Here is an 18,556-nt window from a genome sequence, read left to right on the forward strand (position 1 = left end):
TTTCATTTTGTTGTCAAAAACCCTTAATCTTCTATTGATTGGTACGTTTTGTCTGAAAATATGTGCTAATTATTCTGCTTTCTTTTACCACATACATACCAACAAGCACGCGCACACACACGCCCTCTTACCCAGACACACACATTAATCTGATGCAATCTCTAATACAGAGCACAGCTTTAATTATAAGAGGATCGTCGATCATCTATAGCTTCTGTGAGGACACTATAAAGTCCCAAAGTAGAATTAACCTCCGCTCTAATCCTAATCTTGTTTTCTACAGCACACTTTCATTCTTCGCCTCCTGTTTGCAAAGCGTCTTCGTCCAACCTTGGTCCATCGTCACCTTCATTTGGCCGCTCATTTGTCTTCCAAAGAGTCATAATGTGGCTCTCACATGGTTTGCATACTGAGTGATCCAGCAAGAAGAAGGCCAAAGATGGCCTCTATGCTTGAGCACTCACATTCATTGTAAAGGTGTATGTAGAAATATCTCTTCAGTCATTCTGACACTCTGCTTTTTACAACCATATCTGTGTTTATCTGTTTTTTTTTATTTTTTTTATATATATAATTAAACAATTTCCACTCAATTCATCTGCATAAAGTCCATGTGACTATATGATGAAATTATTTTTTAAGTCCCATAGCTTCCAATTTTCTTTATCATTATTGCAAGATCAATAAAAAGGAAATTGAGGATGGTTTGGGGATTGGGAGGAAGCAGTTAGGGGGGGGGGGGGGGGTTGGGTGAGTAGGCACTGGCATTGACCCAGATAATTTAATGAATCAGTTGCTTCATACAGACTCTGTTTCATTTTTGACCCCGCCTTGCATGTCTCTGTATTCAAATCTAAAGTAAAGAAGTCATCATCCTCTAATTAATTAAGATAAGACCATGACAATTTATTTTCTGTGTGATATGACTGATTGAGAACACACACGCGCATTAACACATTACCACCTGCTTTACCCCCACACCCACATGTCATATCCCAAGAGATCGCATGGGGTCAGGACCTCAGGTCATCTCCTGCAGCCGTTACAACAGACATGACCACACATGTTACATTCATCATAATCCTACACGTCCCCAGTCACAGAAAAACACTTCAACCCCATACAACCGGGCATCTGGCAGCCTTCACGCCCTTTTGACAGCTGGCCACTTCAACGCATGCGCATAACATCAGCAGCTGAGCCCAGAGAAAAAAATAATCAAGCCATTCGGAGGTTTATAAAGCGGCGGGAAATGGTACTTGAGTCCTCTTTCAAAATAAAACTTTATTTTCACAGAACTATTATGAAGAACCAGTTTGTTATAACTTTGATATATTTTATATAAAATGTAACACTTAATTAAATTGTATCATCTTGTAACTGCAGAAAGAAATAACAGTACGACAATTCGAAAACTTAATTTTACGTTGAACCTTGCATTGCCGGATGTCGTCACTGAATCTGTGTCGCTTTACTAACGCCGGGTACTAGCAGCGACCAGACTAACCTCCAGAGCTAACTCGAGTTTATGTCTTATGAAAATGTCCGGTATTCCGGCTTTTTACGCTTTTAGGTGACCGAGGTGTTAGTAGGTGTAGGCGGGATGGCGCTGGTCACCGTCCAGCGGTCACCGACACCGAGCACTACCTCCAGCCCCTGTGTGTCGGTGAGTATCGGTCAACTGTTTTGACATCTGGTGGAAGGCTCCTCCGTCTCTATCACTCGTTCTGCTCGCTTTTTTTCTTTCTTGCTGATTGTGTACATGTAGCGCTAACTTGGCAGCCAATTAGACGGTTGGCAGAGTTATTCAACGCATCAGTTGCTCAGTTTAAGTTTTAGAACGACCAACCTTTTGGGAATAATAATAATAATAATAATAATAATAATAATAATAATAAAACTACAAGCAATATCATTAGCAGTTTGCTAACTTACTTCCTCTTGAGTCAGGTCAGAAAGACGCGTGACTAATTGAATGTTTGAGAGTTTTTAAATGAGCCGGTTGTCGTTGGAGAATTACTGTCATGTCAGCATCCCTTCTGCTACACTGACCTCCATTTATGCGACTAGTGAGAGTGAATGAGGAGAAAGGAGGCTCCCTGAAAGCAGGTTAGTGTGCCAGGCATGTCAGACCCTTCTAGTGTCCTCTTATCTCCTTGTACGCCTCCGATATGGGGCCTTAAAACTGCTGACACACATTTTGGGACAGGCAGTGTTGGCCTGGCTTCCGTAGATAAAACTGTCGTTTAAGCCAACTGGCCAGTGTTGACTCAGGCCGGAAACGCAGCGGATATGTGTGTCAAGAGCCTTGTCTCTGGTTGGACTGCAAGTAGAGTTTAGCTCTTTGACTGCCAGCCATTTTCGGAAATGGTAACCCCTATACTGCCAGCTGATTTACAGAATTTTACCGATCTTTCAAGCTCCACAGAAAATGTTGTGTTAGGACTATGGAAACGCGGATGCTACCAAATGAAAGATTGAAGTCTCATCTTTCATCTAAAAAAAAAAGTTTGTTTCTACCTTATTCTGATCTTCACTAATCAACAATAGAAAACACCTTCGTTTCACCCAAATCCTCTATTTTCTTCCAAAATACGGAGAAATCAAGCTTTTTGTGAAACGATGTTATTTCATGCAGTCTAGTGAATTTGGCACTTTTTTTTTTTTTGCATGAGTGATTCTACAAACACCTAAACTTCTATAAAACACTACCCCAACAATAAAAAATGTTTTTTGATTGCAAAATAACAGTTTATTTACATGCAACAGTAGCAATCCGAACAAACAATTTGGAAAACTCTTTGCAAACTATTTACACGTGCGCAACAGTTTTTGTCAGTCTGCTTCTGCATGGACTGATTTGCGTAGAGGTTGGTATGATGAACGATGTGCTGGAGAAGTTCATCCGTGATGAAGAGCTCCAGGATGTCAGCTGGCAGGTGGGAATTCAGCTCTGCTGCAGCATCCCTTGGTCCTGGTTTTGCAGCAAAGGGGAAGATGGTTGGCTGCCAGCCAACTTCATCAACTTCAAGCCAGCCAGAATCTTTGGGATCTGCAAATATACATTTCAATATCATATATTATGTTAGAGCACTGTGATGCAATGTGTGTGTGTGTGTGTGTGTGTGTGTGTGTGTGTGTGGGGGGGGGGGGGGGGGTGCGTGTGTGTGTGTGTGTGTGTGTGTGTGTGTGTGTGTGTGCATGTTTACCTTTTTTTCTTCGATGTATTGGTTGATGCACATTCTGTAAATTATAGAAGACGTTTACCATCAAATATTTTATTAGAGCTGTGGAGAATCTTTTTTTTTTTCTTTTTACCTTTGTTCTTTCTGCTCACTGTGAGAAGGGTCACTTTGAGTAGGAGCTGAAAGAAACATATACAATTACAATACTATCGAAAGACTTAACTTTTATTGTTGCGGTGTATTGAAAACGTTGTTTTTTTTTTTTACCTTTCTTTGTCGTAGAACCAGCGGTCGGACGTTGCTGTGAGCACGATCTATAAAATATACATTCACGTTTGTATAGGTAATAGATGTTCTAGTGTATATCAGCACATTTACACACGCTGCTAGCAGATCGCCGAAAAGTTAGTAAAGTAATCTTACTAGCAATCTTTTAGCATGTTAGCGCTTACCTTCACGTTCTTTGGAAGACTGTCCAAGACTGTCTTGCATCGGACCCAAAGTAGTCGTCATCGTCCGATGAAACATCATCTGTGCAGACGTGCTCAGTTGTGCACCACTTTTCTCCGGTGTTAGCATCGCTAGCCGGTGCGGCCTTAGGACGTTATTAGCATCGCTAGCCGGTGGGGCCTTAGGACGTGGTCGAAACGGCCGCGTCACCGCTTCAACTATGACTTAACTCCGTCATCACTGTGCTCTTGAGCACTGGTCGATGCTTTTGAGCTTTGAAAATAAGGATCAAGCGTGAGCTGATTGCCATCTGTAGCCTTTTTGACTCCCTTAGCCAAGTTAGCCATTCTCTCCCCCTCAACACTCTAGCTCCGCCTCTCTTCTTCTACTGTTGTCTTCTACCCGATCTTGTCCAAAAGACTCATCACAGCCATCTAGTGGCCAGGAATACTCATTATAGTAACCCGATCGGCTTGATACTTGGAGCACAGCTGCCCAAGGCTTTCCTCCACCCGTTTCCATAAAAAAAACATAGTAGACGTCAATTAACGTCTATGGCGGCCAATTCTAGGTTTATACTGAACGTCTTTAAACGTTTATGGCGGTCAAAGAGTTCGTATCATCCATCCATACAGTTTTTGTATCTGTGTGTATTAAAGGTCTGAGCTGGGCTGGTATGATATGGGCTGGAGCCAGGGGTGGATTCTAGAAGATTTACTGGGTTGGCAGAAAGTTCGTTTGGACGATGCCGGTGGATGTTTTTTGCACGTCACGTGTAGCGCTGACAAAATTAATCGATTACCAAATAATCGATGACTATTGTAATAATTGAGTAATTATTTGGAGCCATCTTTTTATTTAAAATTGGCCAAATCCTCTGATTTCAACGTATCAACAGTAATTGTTGACTGATTTCTGTAGTCCTTGATGAAAGAAGACTGATTATCTTCTGTGTTTAATCAAAATAAGACATTTGCAAACATCTGTTTTTACTTCGGAAAACAATGCCCGAACCGGTAACTAGAGGTAAGATCTTTAAAATTCAGGTCGGCCCTAAAATGTCAATCATTACGTTCGGGTCGGGCCGGGCTTCTCTCTCGCTGACTTTTTTTTTTTTTTTTTAATAAATATATGTTTATAAAAATGTATACTAAAACGATGTGTGGATACTAAACTAAGGAATACTTGTTGTAAATAAATAATTTGGATAAAACAGAGAAGGCGGCGCTGTAAAGTAATTGCTATATAACTACTACTAAATAGGAGGCGCAGAGCAAGAGCACGCTTTGCGCACGGCTTTGCAGACGTTTCGTGAACGTAATCTTCCCTCCGCGAGTCCACATCTATTTTGACCAGGTATCCCTGATATGGAGCAACAAGAAATCAAGGATAAACTTAAGACAGGGAAACTGAAAAGGCAAACACGCAACGCCGGTAAGAGTGAAGTGTGTTCTGTGTTCCAGCGTTATTTCGTTGTGCAAATGTATTTATCATGATCATAAAAATATGTTGACTATTTTAACCTTAAAAAATCTTGCGTTTTTTTCTGCCAAAAATACTATGGGATAAATTGAAATTTCGGGTTTGCTTCGGGCTTGGGCCTGCAAATCAAGTTACAGTGTTCCCTCGTTTTCCACTGGGGTTAGGTTCCAAAAAATACCCGCAATAAATGAAATCCGCGAAGTAGTTAGCGTTATGTTTTACAACTCTTATAAATGTTTTAAGGCTCTAAAATCCCCGACCGCACAATTTATACACTTTTCTCATTGAGGCATTTACATGTTCTCACATTTCTCTCTTGTTCAAACATTGACAATGTTCAAACCTTCATAAATTTTATAAAATGGGTATATTACTGTAAAAAAATATGCAAAATTGCACTTAAAAAAAAAATCAGCGAGACCGCGAAAAGTGAACCGCGTTATAGCGAGGGAAGACTGTAATTGGTCGGGCTCGGGCTGGGTGGGGCTTTAATGCCTGCGGGCCTGGGTCGGGTCGGGCTGGATTTTTTAGGTTCGATCTTACCTCTGCCGGTAACATAGTACATTACATTAAAAATCACTATACTAATACCAAGTACGGAATAAATAACAATCACTGGTTGATAAACAGTAATCAGGGGGAAAGATGCTTTTGTAGTACACTTTAATGCAAAAATAAAATTAATCTGATTACTTGATTAATCGATTCTAAAAATATTTGATTGTGACAGCACTAGTCATGTAAATGACGTCTTAAAATTGACGACTAACCCAGTCCCTGTAGGCTATACAAAAACAGTTATCAAAAATTAGAATTTAAAGTTTTTATTAGAAAGATTTTAACATTATATATTTACAGGATTTCTTCCAGAAAAGTTGCTTGATGGTTGAGAAGACAACAGGCGACCCACATAAATAAACATTACAAATTTACAGGAATTTTTGAAATTATGATTATAAATCAAATTATAAACATTACTTAATCTTACAAAAAGGCACAATCTTGGAATATGGTTTTAACAAACACAAAAAAATACCATTAAAATAATATCAATTGGTTTCACAGAAGTAAAGACAGAACGTTTAGAATTAGATTACCATAATCAGATCACCGGTAATGTCAAAATTAACAGTCAGCACTCCAAATAAAAAAAATAACATTGCTGATAGATTGGATTGAAATTATTGCACTACTGACAATATTTCAGGTTTCTATTTTGTGCAATGTACAGGGTGACACAAAAAACAAACAAACTGGGAACTTTTTAACAATCCAATAAAACCAAGAGCGGTGGAAGAAGAATATTTAATCAAAACATTTAAACATGCCATTTAAGAAACAATGATGGATTTTTTTTTTTTTTTTTATTACGTCCTGTAGACGGTGTCCTCCCATACGAATGCATTCTTGAAATCTGCTGTTGAGATTACTCATTGACCGATGCAACATCTAAGATGGAATTCCATCATTGTCTGTTAAATGGCATGTTTGAAGGTTTAAATTATTTACTATAAATAAAATATTTGTCTTCCATCACTCTTGGTTTTATTGGATTGTTAAAAAGTTCCCGCTATACAGCACTGGGGTAATCCCTGATTTGCTGTCTGTCACACAGTCTAGATTTTTCAACTTTTGTCACATCCAAGTATATTCACAAATATCTTTAAGACAATTTAAGATAGCACTTATATTGGTGGCCAGCAAACCGTTGAACAAAAATATGTAGTTCTATAGTGCTTTTGCACACTTACTCTTATTACCGAGCATGCTAAATGTGATAACCGGTGCCATTCACTAAACATTAACTCCAGTCAGTGTTGTTTTTTTATGCAAGTTTTAATGTTGAGAAGCTGTGCTTACTCCCACCACTTTTTATGGTCAAAACATGCTTTTTTGTAATCTGAAAGAATAAATTAATCAAATATCAGACAACTTCTATCAGCAACTGCAGTATATTTTAAATACCGTAAGTATAAGACCAAACTATGAGTGACTGAGACTACGTTCTGTTAATTTTGCTATGCATAAGTGTGTTTGGCTTCCATAAAGAGTATGCATGGTGTGTTCCTTATATACAGTTCTGTAGAATGTACCTTGCAATGCGTGTATTATATTTGTGTTCATAATCAAACAAGTTAACTGTAATAATGATCACTGTTGTATCGCTTTGAAACTTGTTTGATTGTAAATTTCCTAATCTCCAGACCAGGCATAGTTTCTTTTTTGTTTTGTTTTTGTTTTGTTTGAACAGACTGGCACTCATCGTCGTCTTACGAACTACTGTACTAGCAACTTTCTAACCATACTATTACTTACAAACATGTTAAGCAGGTTTGTGAACTAGTTTGTGGATGTTTATTGTGTGCATTTCTTCAGTAAATGGAAAAGAGTTGTAGTATGTATTTGGTCTGACAACCCTTCCAGAGAGAGTTTTTGAAGCTACAGAATCAGAATCCTGATTCCCACAGAATATTTGTCCTTTTCTGTGGCAGCCACAGCACCAAACCAGACTGTAATGGAGGAACACAGGAAGGAAGGATTGATTCAATGACTGATGTACAGAAACCGTCTCAACAGCTCCTGTGGCATGCTGTGTTTCCTCAGCAGCCACACAGGAAGTACATCCTTCTGCTGGGCCTTTTTCAGGAAGGAGTTGATGTCAGTCTCCCACTTTAGGTCCTAGGAGACCGTAATTCTCAAGAACTTGAAGGTCTCGATGGTTGACACAGGGCCGTTAGACAGTGTGGGGGACAGATGTAACGCAGGATGATTCCTGAAGTCCACAGTCATCTCTACAGTCTTGAGTGTGTTCAGCTCCAAGTTTTATTGGCTGCACCAGCTGCCCCACAGTGGAGAGAACATAGTGTTGATGATGATGTCCCACCTACCTGGATGGCTTGGGGGGGAGAGAGAAAAAAAACACTTCACATTGTAAAATAATTTCTGTTTGCAGGACACATCTGGATCAGGCCCAGTGAGACACACCCATATGTACTATATACAGTATGTGGAGTGACAGCAGCAGTATAAAAAAATAAAATAAAATAAAAAAGCGCAATGTCCGACCGCCTGAAAAGCATAGCGCAATTCCTCATACTTTCCTCCCTAAGTTTCTAGCGTTTTGTCATTGAACATATCTTCGAAATTATTGCCGCAGCACAGCAAGTCATCCCAGCTCACGTTACTCGCATTCAGCGCAGCAGGGAGCGGCCACCCTCGTGTGCAGTAATCTGCCTCGCAGCCCACCAAATCTCCTCTTCTCATTGGCTATAATGCCATTCCCTGCACATGCATGCAACTGTCGTAACCAATGATGTGAAATACATCCCATTCATTTCATCTTATGGTATTGAAACATCATTACCAGGATATTATAATCACGTGCACAATAAAGTGATGTAGAATACAAGATCTACTATATCACACAGTCTGCCTTTACAAAGATGATAATGTAAAGTGGTAGAATATATTCAATATTATGGGTGTTAATTGCAGTGTGGTAACCCAAATATAGAAGCAGATGTGGCTGTCCGTCCGTCCCTTTGTCTGTTTGTCTTAAAGTGAGGCTATGGGATGGCTAATACTGAGAACATCCCTCAGCCTGGCAGCTGTCCACTCAATCTGTGGGATTGGACTGGGAGTAGTGGATCAATCTAACTGCGCCTCTTCTCACAATCTTCTGGCACCTGCGTCAACCTCCATCACAAACATTTGTCAGCATCCAATTGCATCTTAAATCAAGTTCTTATGCCGTTTCCATTTGCCTTCTCGTGTCTACATATTGTATCTTTGGCCCAAGAATTCACCAGGGCTGACAGATTGATGCCGAAGCGAAAGTTCCTGAGTTTTGGGAGGGATTAGCGCGGGGATTAAAATGTTTGTGTTTGTGGTAGACTGGTTCCTGTGATGGGGGAGGATGATTGCATTTTGGGAACGGGGGTGAGGGTGGGAGGGTGAAGAGCATAGAGTCTATTTAAGCTTTATCCCTTCTGTCTATTCTGAGGACTAGTGCCAGATATCACAAATGAAAAGTTACTTTTTTCACTTTTAATAAAGGGTTAATGGACTGCCTCAGCATTGTGATATGAGCAGCCAGTGTTCTGTCAGATCTCAGCTGAAGTCAACGGATGCTGGTATCAAATATGCTTTTTGTCTTTTCTCTAGGAGTCGGGCAGTGGCGAGGATGACTGTCGCTCCCAGCCCAGAAGGTGAGACCACATCCTGTTTAGTCAGTCACACACGCTCACTCACGTCATCCGCCTGGTATCTGTTCTTTTCTGAATACTGCAGCTTGTCACTTGCGCCACTAGGGGAGGTTGCATATCAATATTCTGACAGTTGCTACTGCACTTTCCAGCATATTAATGTTCTCCACATTTCATAACTTAACTTTGAACATACAGTAAAATAAAAGTAACACTCACTTGAATTAATGGCAGTTACATATTAACACCCGAGGCTACAATAAATTACCAAATTAAAATATATAAATAAATTGGCTTGGTAACTTTTTTTCTTTCTTTTTTTTGTTTTCATTCGTTTTTATTTTTGTTTCGGGCAATAACAAAGCACAACAATCGGTGTCAGGTTCCACAAAGAGAAAAACAAAAAGAGAGAGAGAGGAAAAACAAAACAAAAGATAAAGTCCAATTCTGCATGGAAGGGAGTGGGAAGAAGAAAACTAATTTAATCCCAAACCCATCTCCCATTGAAAATGTCAACCTACGCTGCTAATAACTTTAAAACTCAATAATAAACAAGTACCCAGAGAAAGGAAAAAAAGAGACAATAAAAGTGTTGTGATTTTTTTATAACACAAATACTCAAATGTAGGAAGTAAACAATAGCACTAGTAGAACAGCATATACCAGCAATGGTAATAAACAATATAGCAACAATAGTATTAAACGATATGCCGACAATGTTAAAGAAGGAACAAGCACATATTTACACAGACAGAAAGCACTGATGTCATCTTAACACAAAGTATTTTCAATGTATTGTGACCAGACCATTCATTTAAACAACAGTTTAAATCTATGAATACTTTTGCATTGTTTATCTTGTAGACAAAGATTATTCCATAGTTTAACACCACATAGATTGAATGAACTAATTATGCATGTGCTCCAGAAAACCAGAATGATGCGCAAAGCACGGTTCTGTAAAGTGACGACTGGATTCATTGTATACAGATATGTGTTTCCCCAAACTTCGATACAATATTTTAGGTATGGAAGAACCAAGGTGCAGTATAAAATACGAGTACATACTCAACAAGATATTGCTTTGCTTTATTTAAAATTGCTAGGGTTTTAGAGATTTTTGATGTTGCGGTACATGTCTGACATCGGATTTCCAAGACAATTTACTATCAATTATTACTCCCAAGAATTTATTTTCAATCTCACTTTCAATTGGCGCACCATCAATATTAATTTGTAGTCCAGAATCCATTTTTCAATTACCAAACAGCATCACTTTGATTTTGTTTATATTTAAGAATAATTTATGTCCATCCATTTTTTCAATATGCATAGTTCGTGGTTCATAGTAGTTATGAGCTCATTATAATTATCACTACTGTAAAAATATTGGTATCAGCAAAAACAATACATTTTAGTACTTGGGATACGCTAAAGATATAATTAATATACAAATTAAAAAAAGTTTTGGCCTCAGCACAGACCCTTGGGGCACCCTACAAGAAATGTAATTTTTTTTAGATGAATACTGCCCCACTTTTCTTAGTGGTTTTCTCATGGTGATTCCATTAGCTGTCAACATTTTTGTAAAAAAATAAAATAAAATAAAATACGGTAAGTTGGACAGTTGTTAAGTTGGAGCATTTAAGCATCAGTGGATTTTCACTACTTTGAATGCGTGAAGACTTTGTTCACTTGGCTATTTTAGAATATTTTTGTTCTCTTACTGTGTTTTCTTATGACACCCGTTGTTGAAACTGCTCCATGTTTTGAGAGAAAAAAAAAAGCACCCACACCCAGTTAATTCTTCAAGACAGACTGAACACTGTTCTCATGAGGTGCATTGAGGTCTTACACAGTATGCTGACATTTTCTGTAGTGTCATGCACGACACACAACTTAATCCTTTGGATATTATATAATAAATAAATGCGGTCAAATGAAAAGCCAAAGGGAAACACAAACTATAACTTTGTGTATGTTTTTTTTTTTTGTCTTAGAACACAGTGTTGCTTTTACATGTACAGCATTGGTTTTCTTGAGCAAATCTTGGTTAGCATTGTCGTCAGGATTTGGTCAGACTCCTGATTTCGTACTGTTTGTTGTGCAAGATGGTTGTGTGGCTTTTTGAGGTGTATTAAGTAATCTTGGTGTATTGTGGTTTAGTCACAGTGCTGAGACACTGGCCTCAACGGAACATGAACTGGGGATGGGTAAGAAAAAGAGGTTATGTGAGTTTTACGTGTTTTGTGATACTGTTGAATAATCAGCACAAGTTGCATTGTGTCTTTCTGTGGAGACTGCAGCACCTAGAAACTTAATTTGGATACAGCTTTTACTCTGTGAATTTCCGTTATTGACCACATTAGTAGTTCAGTGTAGTTTTGGGAAAAGGAAGGGAATAGAGAGATACTGTGGAACGTTCTTGTCAAAAATGTAAAGCATTTGTTTGAATAAGATAAAAATAGAATTTGATTGTAGTTTATTAAAAAAGAATCCTGTTGCTTTTGACTTAGATTCCCCCCTCTACAATGTTCAACCAGTCTACAAACTTTAAAAAATATCTCCAAGAACAGGTGTACATTTTTTTTTTTAAGATCACAGCTAATCTATTATCACTTATTATACTATATTACGTGCTTTGTTGCTTGGCTACAATAGAATCACTGTATCTTTTATACTGAATAATTCCGGGAATGTTCAACCTTTCAAGCGGCTGTTGGTCTCTTACACTGTTAAAACAATGTAAGGCGTTTGTCATAGATCCCAAACATAACAAATAAAGCATTCTTAAAGTCAAACAGCTCTCTGTACCATCTGCGTCATTTCCATTTTCTTCGTCACCCTCTGGCGTGGGCTCTGCTTGAGATTCCCTCATGAGAATCCAGTGTACTGGTTAATGCACACAATACTTTGAATTAATTTTCCATTGCAAACTGAGTCACGTACTAAATTATAGCCACAGTTGTTGGAATTACATTTGGGGGGAGTGCTCGCTTTGCTGGACCGCGGTTGACGGCTTCTTTCTTTGGTGGTGGTCCTTATGCATGCCAGATCCGTCGCACCAGCATCTACTGAAACTCAACAGAAGTACCCTCTCCCTCCCACAGCCCCTTGAATCAGTTGGTGCTGGTGTCTGTGGTTCTCACTTTGCTTTATCTATCCTTCCCTCCTTCCTCTCTTTAGTTTTTCCTCTGGTCACTTGAGATCTTAATTTATTAGAAGTATGAGGTTTCTGGGGTTGGCATAAGACTCTGGTTTTGTAACCACGCAGGAGGGGTCTTGTTGGTGCTGGACTTCACTTTGATGGATTGGATGTACTGGCTTCTATTGATCTCACTCTGCCTTATCGATCCTTCCCTCCTTCCTCTCTTTAGTTTTTCCTCTGGGCTCTTGAGATCTCGCTAAATTTGCTGGAATTTAGAGGCTTCCGGGGTTGGCGTAAGACTTTGATTTTGTAATCATGGGGAAGGCAGGATGTGTTTGGTCGGTGCTGGATGTCACTTTGATTTACCTTTCTTTTCTCTTTATTTCTTTTTTTTTCTGACCTTTTCTCTGGTCTCCTGACCATTTAAATCTCACGACTCTGGCAAGATTCTGAAGTACCTGGTTAAGGCGAAGGGTAATGGGATATTTATAAGGTTTTAGGTGAATGAATGAGTATAAATTTATACGTATTTGCGCGCACGCACGCAAACGCACGCAAACGCACGCACACACGCAAACGCACGCACGCACGCAAACGCACGCACGCAAACGCACGCACGCAAACGCACGCACGCAAACGCACGCACACATACACACACCAAAAAAAAAAAAAAAAAAAAAAAAAAGAGCAATGATGACAAGACGTTGAATCGGAATGAATACCGAATGAACAATTCTGAGCTCTTTAGAAAAAAAAAAAAAAAAAAAAAAAAAAAAGGAATTACATTTGCGATTTGCGCGTACCTGGGGGAAAAAGCATATTGGGCATTGGGTAGTGGGTCAGGGGGATCATAATTGAACTCATTCACACATTTGGTTAAATATAGGAGCACTTAGGCCTGAACAATGAAATAAAGACATTGTATTAGTGAACATAAGCACTGAGTCGGAAATTGCAGCGACATTGATGAATTGCATAGAAAATAATGGAAAGTTTGAAACAGAAAAAGGTTTTATTGCAGTTTGCCGTGTGCAGTTTTCAATTTGATCCCGATGTCAGATATGCGAGTGTGTTATAGCACACGTGTTTTTAAAACATGGGTGACATCACGCCTATGAACCTTGAACACCCCAATCGTGCCGAAAAGGACGTATGTTCTCCATTATTTGTTAGGTAATACACGAGCGATGCAGCAGCTGGTGAAGTCATCCCCACTGACAAGCACGGCACGTATTCCCTCCTGCATCATCAACGTCCTCTTTCACCATTTGGCTCATAGCGCACCATTTGTTCAGCGTTGCCAAATGCGCTAACATGCTGATTGGAGCCAGGGACCTTCTTGAGTGACCCCTAATGTGTATTACATAACAGCCGTGGTCCAATTAACTTTGCTGCCCACCCTGCATATGCTTCCAAGGAGCAGTGTGTTGTGGAGGAGACAGAAACTGAGGTGTACAACAATACTGTGTCTTTTCTTCTTCGCCAAGACTAACTTGCACCATTACACGAGATATTTCTGTTTTCTTCTTTTTTTCGTACCCATTTAAACAATCGGACCACCCTGCAAAACAAATGACCGTTGTTCTGCTATTGCAATCGAACAAAAGGGCTGCTCCTTCCCAGTGGTTATTTTATGACAGGACACATCAGTCAAAAGTCAAGATAAAAACATATGTCTCACAAACCCAATCCATGGCATTTTATTCTCTGCAGATGCAAAGATGATGGATGAAGTGAGCCAAATGGTAAAACAATGAGGTTATGGATCCTTTTTCCTTTTTCAAAGGTCACTAATCAAATTGCCAAAAAGGTTTCAGCTTTTAAACAGCCAGTATATAAGAATCTGGGTTTAGTTACTATGGAGAGGAAATCCCCAATGTCTTCATGACACTCGGAAACATTCGGCTACATTCATACTGCAGGGCTTCATGATAAATTGTGATTTAAAAAAAAATATTATTATTATTATTATTATTATTATTATTATTATTATTATTTGTTTACATTACATATTAATTTGGACCCTATTCTGTCTGGGGTGAACCAAATGCATCCCCAAAATGACACGCAAGCACAGAAAAAGAAATATTTTGGAGAGATGAGGTGAGGCTTTTTGATCTCATGGAGACGTCTAGTAAAGATGATGTCACAGCATTTCCGTGTGTAATAAATGCTTCATGTTTCAAGTGAGATTATATTAAAAGTAACATATAAAGTCAATGCTGTTACTCAAAACAACTTTGCAGATTTACGGACGATTGTCAGTAATCTCACAAGCACTCTGCCCCCGCCTACACTGAGCATATTTTGGGCTATAGATGACATGTAGGTCTGATAAATGCAACCTGTCCGTTCAGACTGAGGTCACATTGCAAAAAAATCCGATATTTAGCCGATCTAGGACTCAATAGGAAACTAACTCAGGTCGGATTTGAAAAAAATCGGAATCAAGACGTTAAGACTGTCATTAAATATTCCGTTAGCCTATGAGTCACAAAAAAACAAAAAAAGTTTTCAACTGTGCCTCGCATTGCCAAAATGGAAATTCCACACAAGTGATAAATGGTTCGAGTAATAAGAAAATCATCAACTAGAAGTACAATACAATTAGGGCTACAACAATTATATTGATTAAATCAATTGATAAATCAGATTAAAAAGTAAACAAGTTTTAATTGCAATCCCTATATTAAAAAAGAGGACATTACAGTGGACCCCAGCATACTCGCTACTCACGGCTTCACCCATTGGGTGATTTTTTTTTAATTTTATTTATTTTTTTAAACGAGATACAAATAGTGAGTTCCACTGTATTTCAGTTTGACAGTGCAGAACATGCTCTGCAAAAAAACAAATACTGTTTTGGTCTATAAAATGTCAGACAATTCCCAAAAATGATCATTATTTTTAAAAATAAAAGCAGATGTTTGTTTGATTCAGCATAAACAAGTCTGCTTTCATGGAGGGCTGCAGAGAATGTTTACCGTTGAAAGGCTCAAATTCAGAGTATTTGGACAATTTTAAAATAAGGCTGAAAAGAAAAATCTATTAATTTAACAATTGATTTGATGATGATTAATTGATTGATTGTTGCACCTCTAAATCCATTAGGACCTCACGTTCATGAACTTGTTTTTTCTCATCAACGAATCTGCCAAACCAAACTGCAAAGCCAGGTCAAAAACACGATTGTCATGTTTAGTTATTAAAGTAGTGTATTCCTTTCCATTTTTTCTAAAGTAATATGATTTAGGCTTTCAAATAGCAGTATTTCTTGCTTGTTTCACTTTGTCGGGAGCCATACTGAGGGCAAATAACATGGTCACAGAAATAACCAAACTTGAATTCTCACGTGCACTACTGTACTTGAAAATCTTTGAACGTGTTCAAAGAGTGTGGGTGGGAACTATTGTACCACTTTTGTTGCTAGATTATCTCTTAGTCGCAATTTCTTGGAAATGTTGTGGTATGTACATTTAACATCTCTTGCCGGGGTGTGTGCGTGATCATTTTGTTGATTGAAGTCTCAACATTTTCGGCTTAAGTAACCTGCTCTACTTGTAGCATCAATGTGACAGCTGACACACTCAAAGCTTGGATCCTGGAACTTGTAATGAGACTTATAACACGCGTGACGTGGACGGACCAAATGTCACAATGTATTTGTTTTATCTACAGTCTGTATTTCAGTGGGCCCTCTTTCCACTCTAATCCTGGACAGGAAATTAAAAAAGACAGAGGAAAGTGCTTCATCTTTTTAAGCCAAGCAAACAGTCTATATTTACAGAGGATATATAAAGACAACACTCCACAGTTGAAATACCGAAAGCTTGTGATCATAATAAATAAGATTGCTTAATTGTGATCACAAGCCCATCTAGAAATATAAAAGGGTACACATGACTATCAACTTGTATTACATACTATGCAACAACACTGAACAGTACAAAGAAAAGGACCTTCTATGTACGAAAACAAATAACCGGGATAGTGCTTTTCTTGCGCAGGTGTTTCCGCAACCTCAGTTTCTTTTGAAAAGTATGTTAATATAGTTAACCAAAACTGACCCACCCGGCAAGATAAATAAGAGCATAAAAGAGCAGACAAATAATGAAGTTCAATACAGTAGGATATGCTGAGTGCTTAAATAAGTACTTGAAACTCATGTACAGTAAGTACAGTGGGTACTGGCTCTTTAAATCTACTGTAATTATCCCTTGGGGATGAAGTCACTAATACATGTATTACACACAGTTTATATAATCGAAAGTTACGAATGTAACTACGGTTCTATGCAGCACCGCCACCTGGCGGTCGGGAGGGACGAAATAGAACTGCATATTAGCACAAAGTGATCCATGTACAAAAGGATGAAGCACAATGGGGACAATAATGTTATAGACAGTTTATTCTCTCAATTTTCCCCCACTTGTTTGTTAATTAAATCCTAGTTTTAGTTTGTCAAAAATCATCCTATTCATGCTCGTTTAGTAGGGTGGTTTTGTCAACAAGGAATTTGTTGACAAATGAAATTGAAAATTGACGTTGAAATTGACAAAGGGTGGAAAGTGTGCTACTTGTGCAACAGGGAAAAGGCGATTGGAAAATACAAAGAATAAAGAGCAGTATGGTGCCAGTACTTGGTGCAACACTGGACCGGCATCTTCATTTTGCCATCTTTCCAACTTTAACAAGTCTTCAATAACTGATGTGCCAGAGCAGTGTTCCTCAACCATCGGTCCGTGGGCCATTGATAAATCAGCAGCTCCCCATTAGTTTTTGATTGGGAATATAGGTCATTACCTCATGACTGCTCCCCAGGTCATGTCCATATAGCGTAGCTAGCCCTTGCAGAATGATCTGCCACGGACGGACCTGTACAACCTGACCTGATTATGGCATTCAAACTTCAGCTCATCTTTGACCTCCATGCGTCTGTTCCTTTTGCTCAGAGTCCAGTTATGTAACTTTTCCAGAGCTCAGCTCAACAACAAACATCCCTCTCATGTTACCAGCCTGCAATCCAGGTTCCCACCAAAGGCCAGTTAATTTGACCACACTAAACTGAACCTCATGACTAACGCATCAGAGCAGCTGTGTTTGGGTTGTGTGCTAACATGAGAACACTCTAGCTAAACGACTTTGTGACGCAGCAGTTGTAGATGGGAAGGTGAGTCGAGGTATGGTGTGTACCGTGAAGAAAGCAGAGCAGGTGCTGGTATGTTTGTGCCGTTTGTTTTGACTTGTCATGAGTTATGGTTGACATTTTATTGTTGTTGTTTTTTTTTCCCATTATGGCTATTGACAGCTTAGGATCGAAGAGACCATGATTGGACTTTGTCTATTTGTTGCATATATTGCACTGACTGGATAAATAATCAATTTTATGCTCCATGAACATGTGAGCAAAGTCTTTTTTTTTCCACAACAAAGTCAAGCAAGACTAATGCATAAAATGCTGGATTTTCATTAAAAAAAAAAAAAAAAGGCTATCAGTTTCAGAGAGATGACATAACAGCATTTACTTTGAGGAGGCCTCAATTGCACAATTGAGTTAAACAGTGTGTTGGCCAGAGAGTTTGGTTGGGAATGTGGAGACAGATGAAGCTTGCATGCAAGCTATTATTTGATCCACACAGTTCATGTCATTCATACACAAAACACATTATTCCCTTTATTACATAAACGGCTCCAAGAAATACTTCTTTTTAAAAGTATGCATGCAATAGGTCGACGAACATCTGCTTTTTAAATAGATAACAAAATACCAAACTATGTCCTTGTTGATAAGAGCCGACGCATTCATGTTAAATCCCTTACATCAGTTATCCGCTGTAGAAGTCTTCAAAGAAGTGTTTTAAGTTAACTTGGCATGAGCTGGTGTCAAATTTGACAAGGTGGGCGGGCAGTATTACATTGGTTTGAATTGTTGACAGGTTGTATATGGCTCTGGATGTTGTCATGGCAGCAGAATATAAAAGGTTTAAGAGGTCATAAAATAAGGTAAAACATCCTTCTTCTCACAACATGGAGTGGAATTGCTACAAGTAAAACTTTGTCCACCTCAAATTGATCTGAGAAGACAA

General features: G+C 38.8%; 1 protein-coding gene and 1 long non-coding RNA gene across 2 annotated transcripts in view; one reads left to right on the top strand and one right to left on the bottom strand.

Annotated features, from left to right (window-relative positions):
- Window positions 1-1,467: 1,467 nt before the first annotated feature.
- Window positions 1,468-18,556, top strand: part of ssh2a (slingshot protein phosphatase 2a) — a 40,711-nt gene continuing 23,622 nt past the window's right edge. The window contains exons 1-2 of the mRNA XM_077541482.1: window positions 1,468-1,666; window positions 9,282-9,325. Coding sequence (XP_077397608.1) covers window positions 1,604-1,666; window positions 9,282-9,325 — 107 coding nt within the window. The 5' untranslated portion in view covers window positions 1,468-1,603. The remainder of the gene's footprint in view (window positions 1,667-9,281; window positions 9,326-18,556) is intronic.
- On the bottom strand, window positions 2,656-4,048 carry LOC144033543 (uncharacterized). The gene is made up of 5 exons (XR_013288005.1): window positions 3,638-4,048; window positions 3,453-3,499; window positions 3,319-3,364; window positions 3,210-3,243; window positions 2,656-3,052 (listed from the first exon to the last, which is right to left on the bottom strand). It is a non-coding gene; the product is annotated as an uncharacterized LOC144033543 (long non-coding RNA).

Source organism: Festucalex cinctus, chromosome 13, assembly GCF_051991245.1.
Source record: "Festucalex cinctus isolate MCC-2025b chromosome 13, RoL_Fcin_1.0, whole genome shotgun sequence".
NCBI classification, from domain to species: domain Eukaryota; kingdom Metazoa; phylum Chordata; class Actinopteri; order Syngnathiformes; family Syngnathidae; genus Festucalex; species Festucalex cinctus.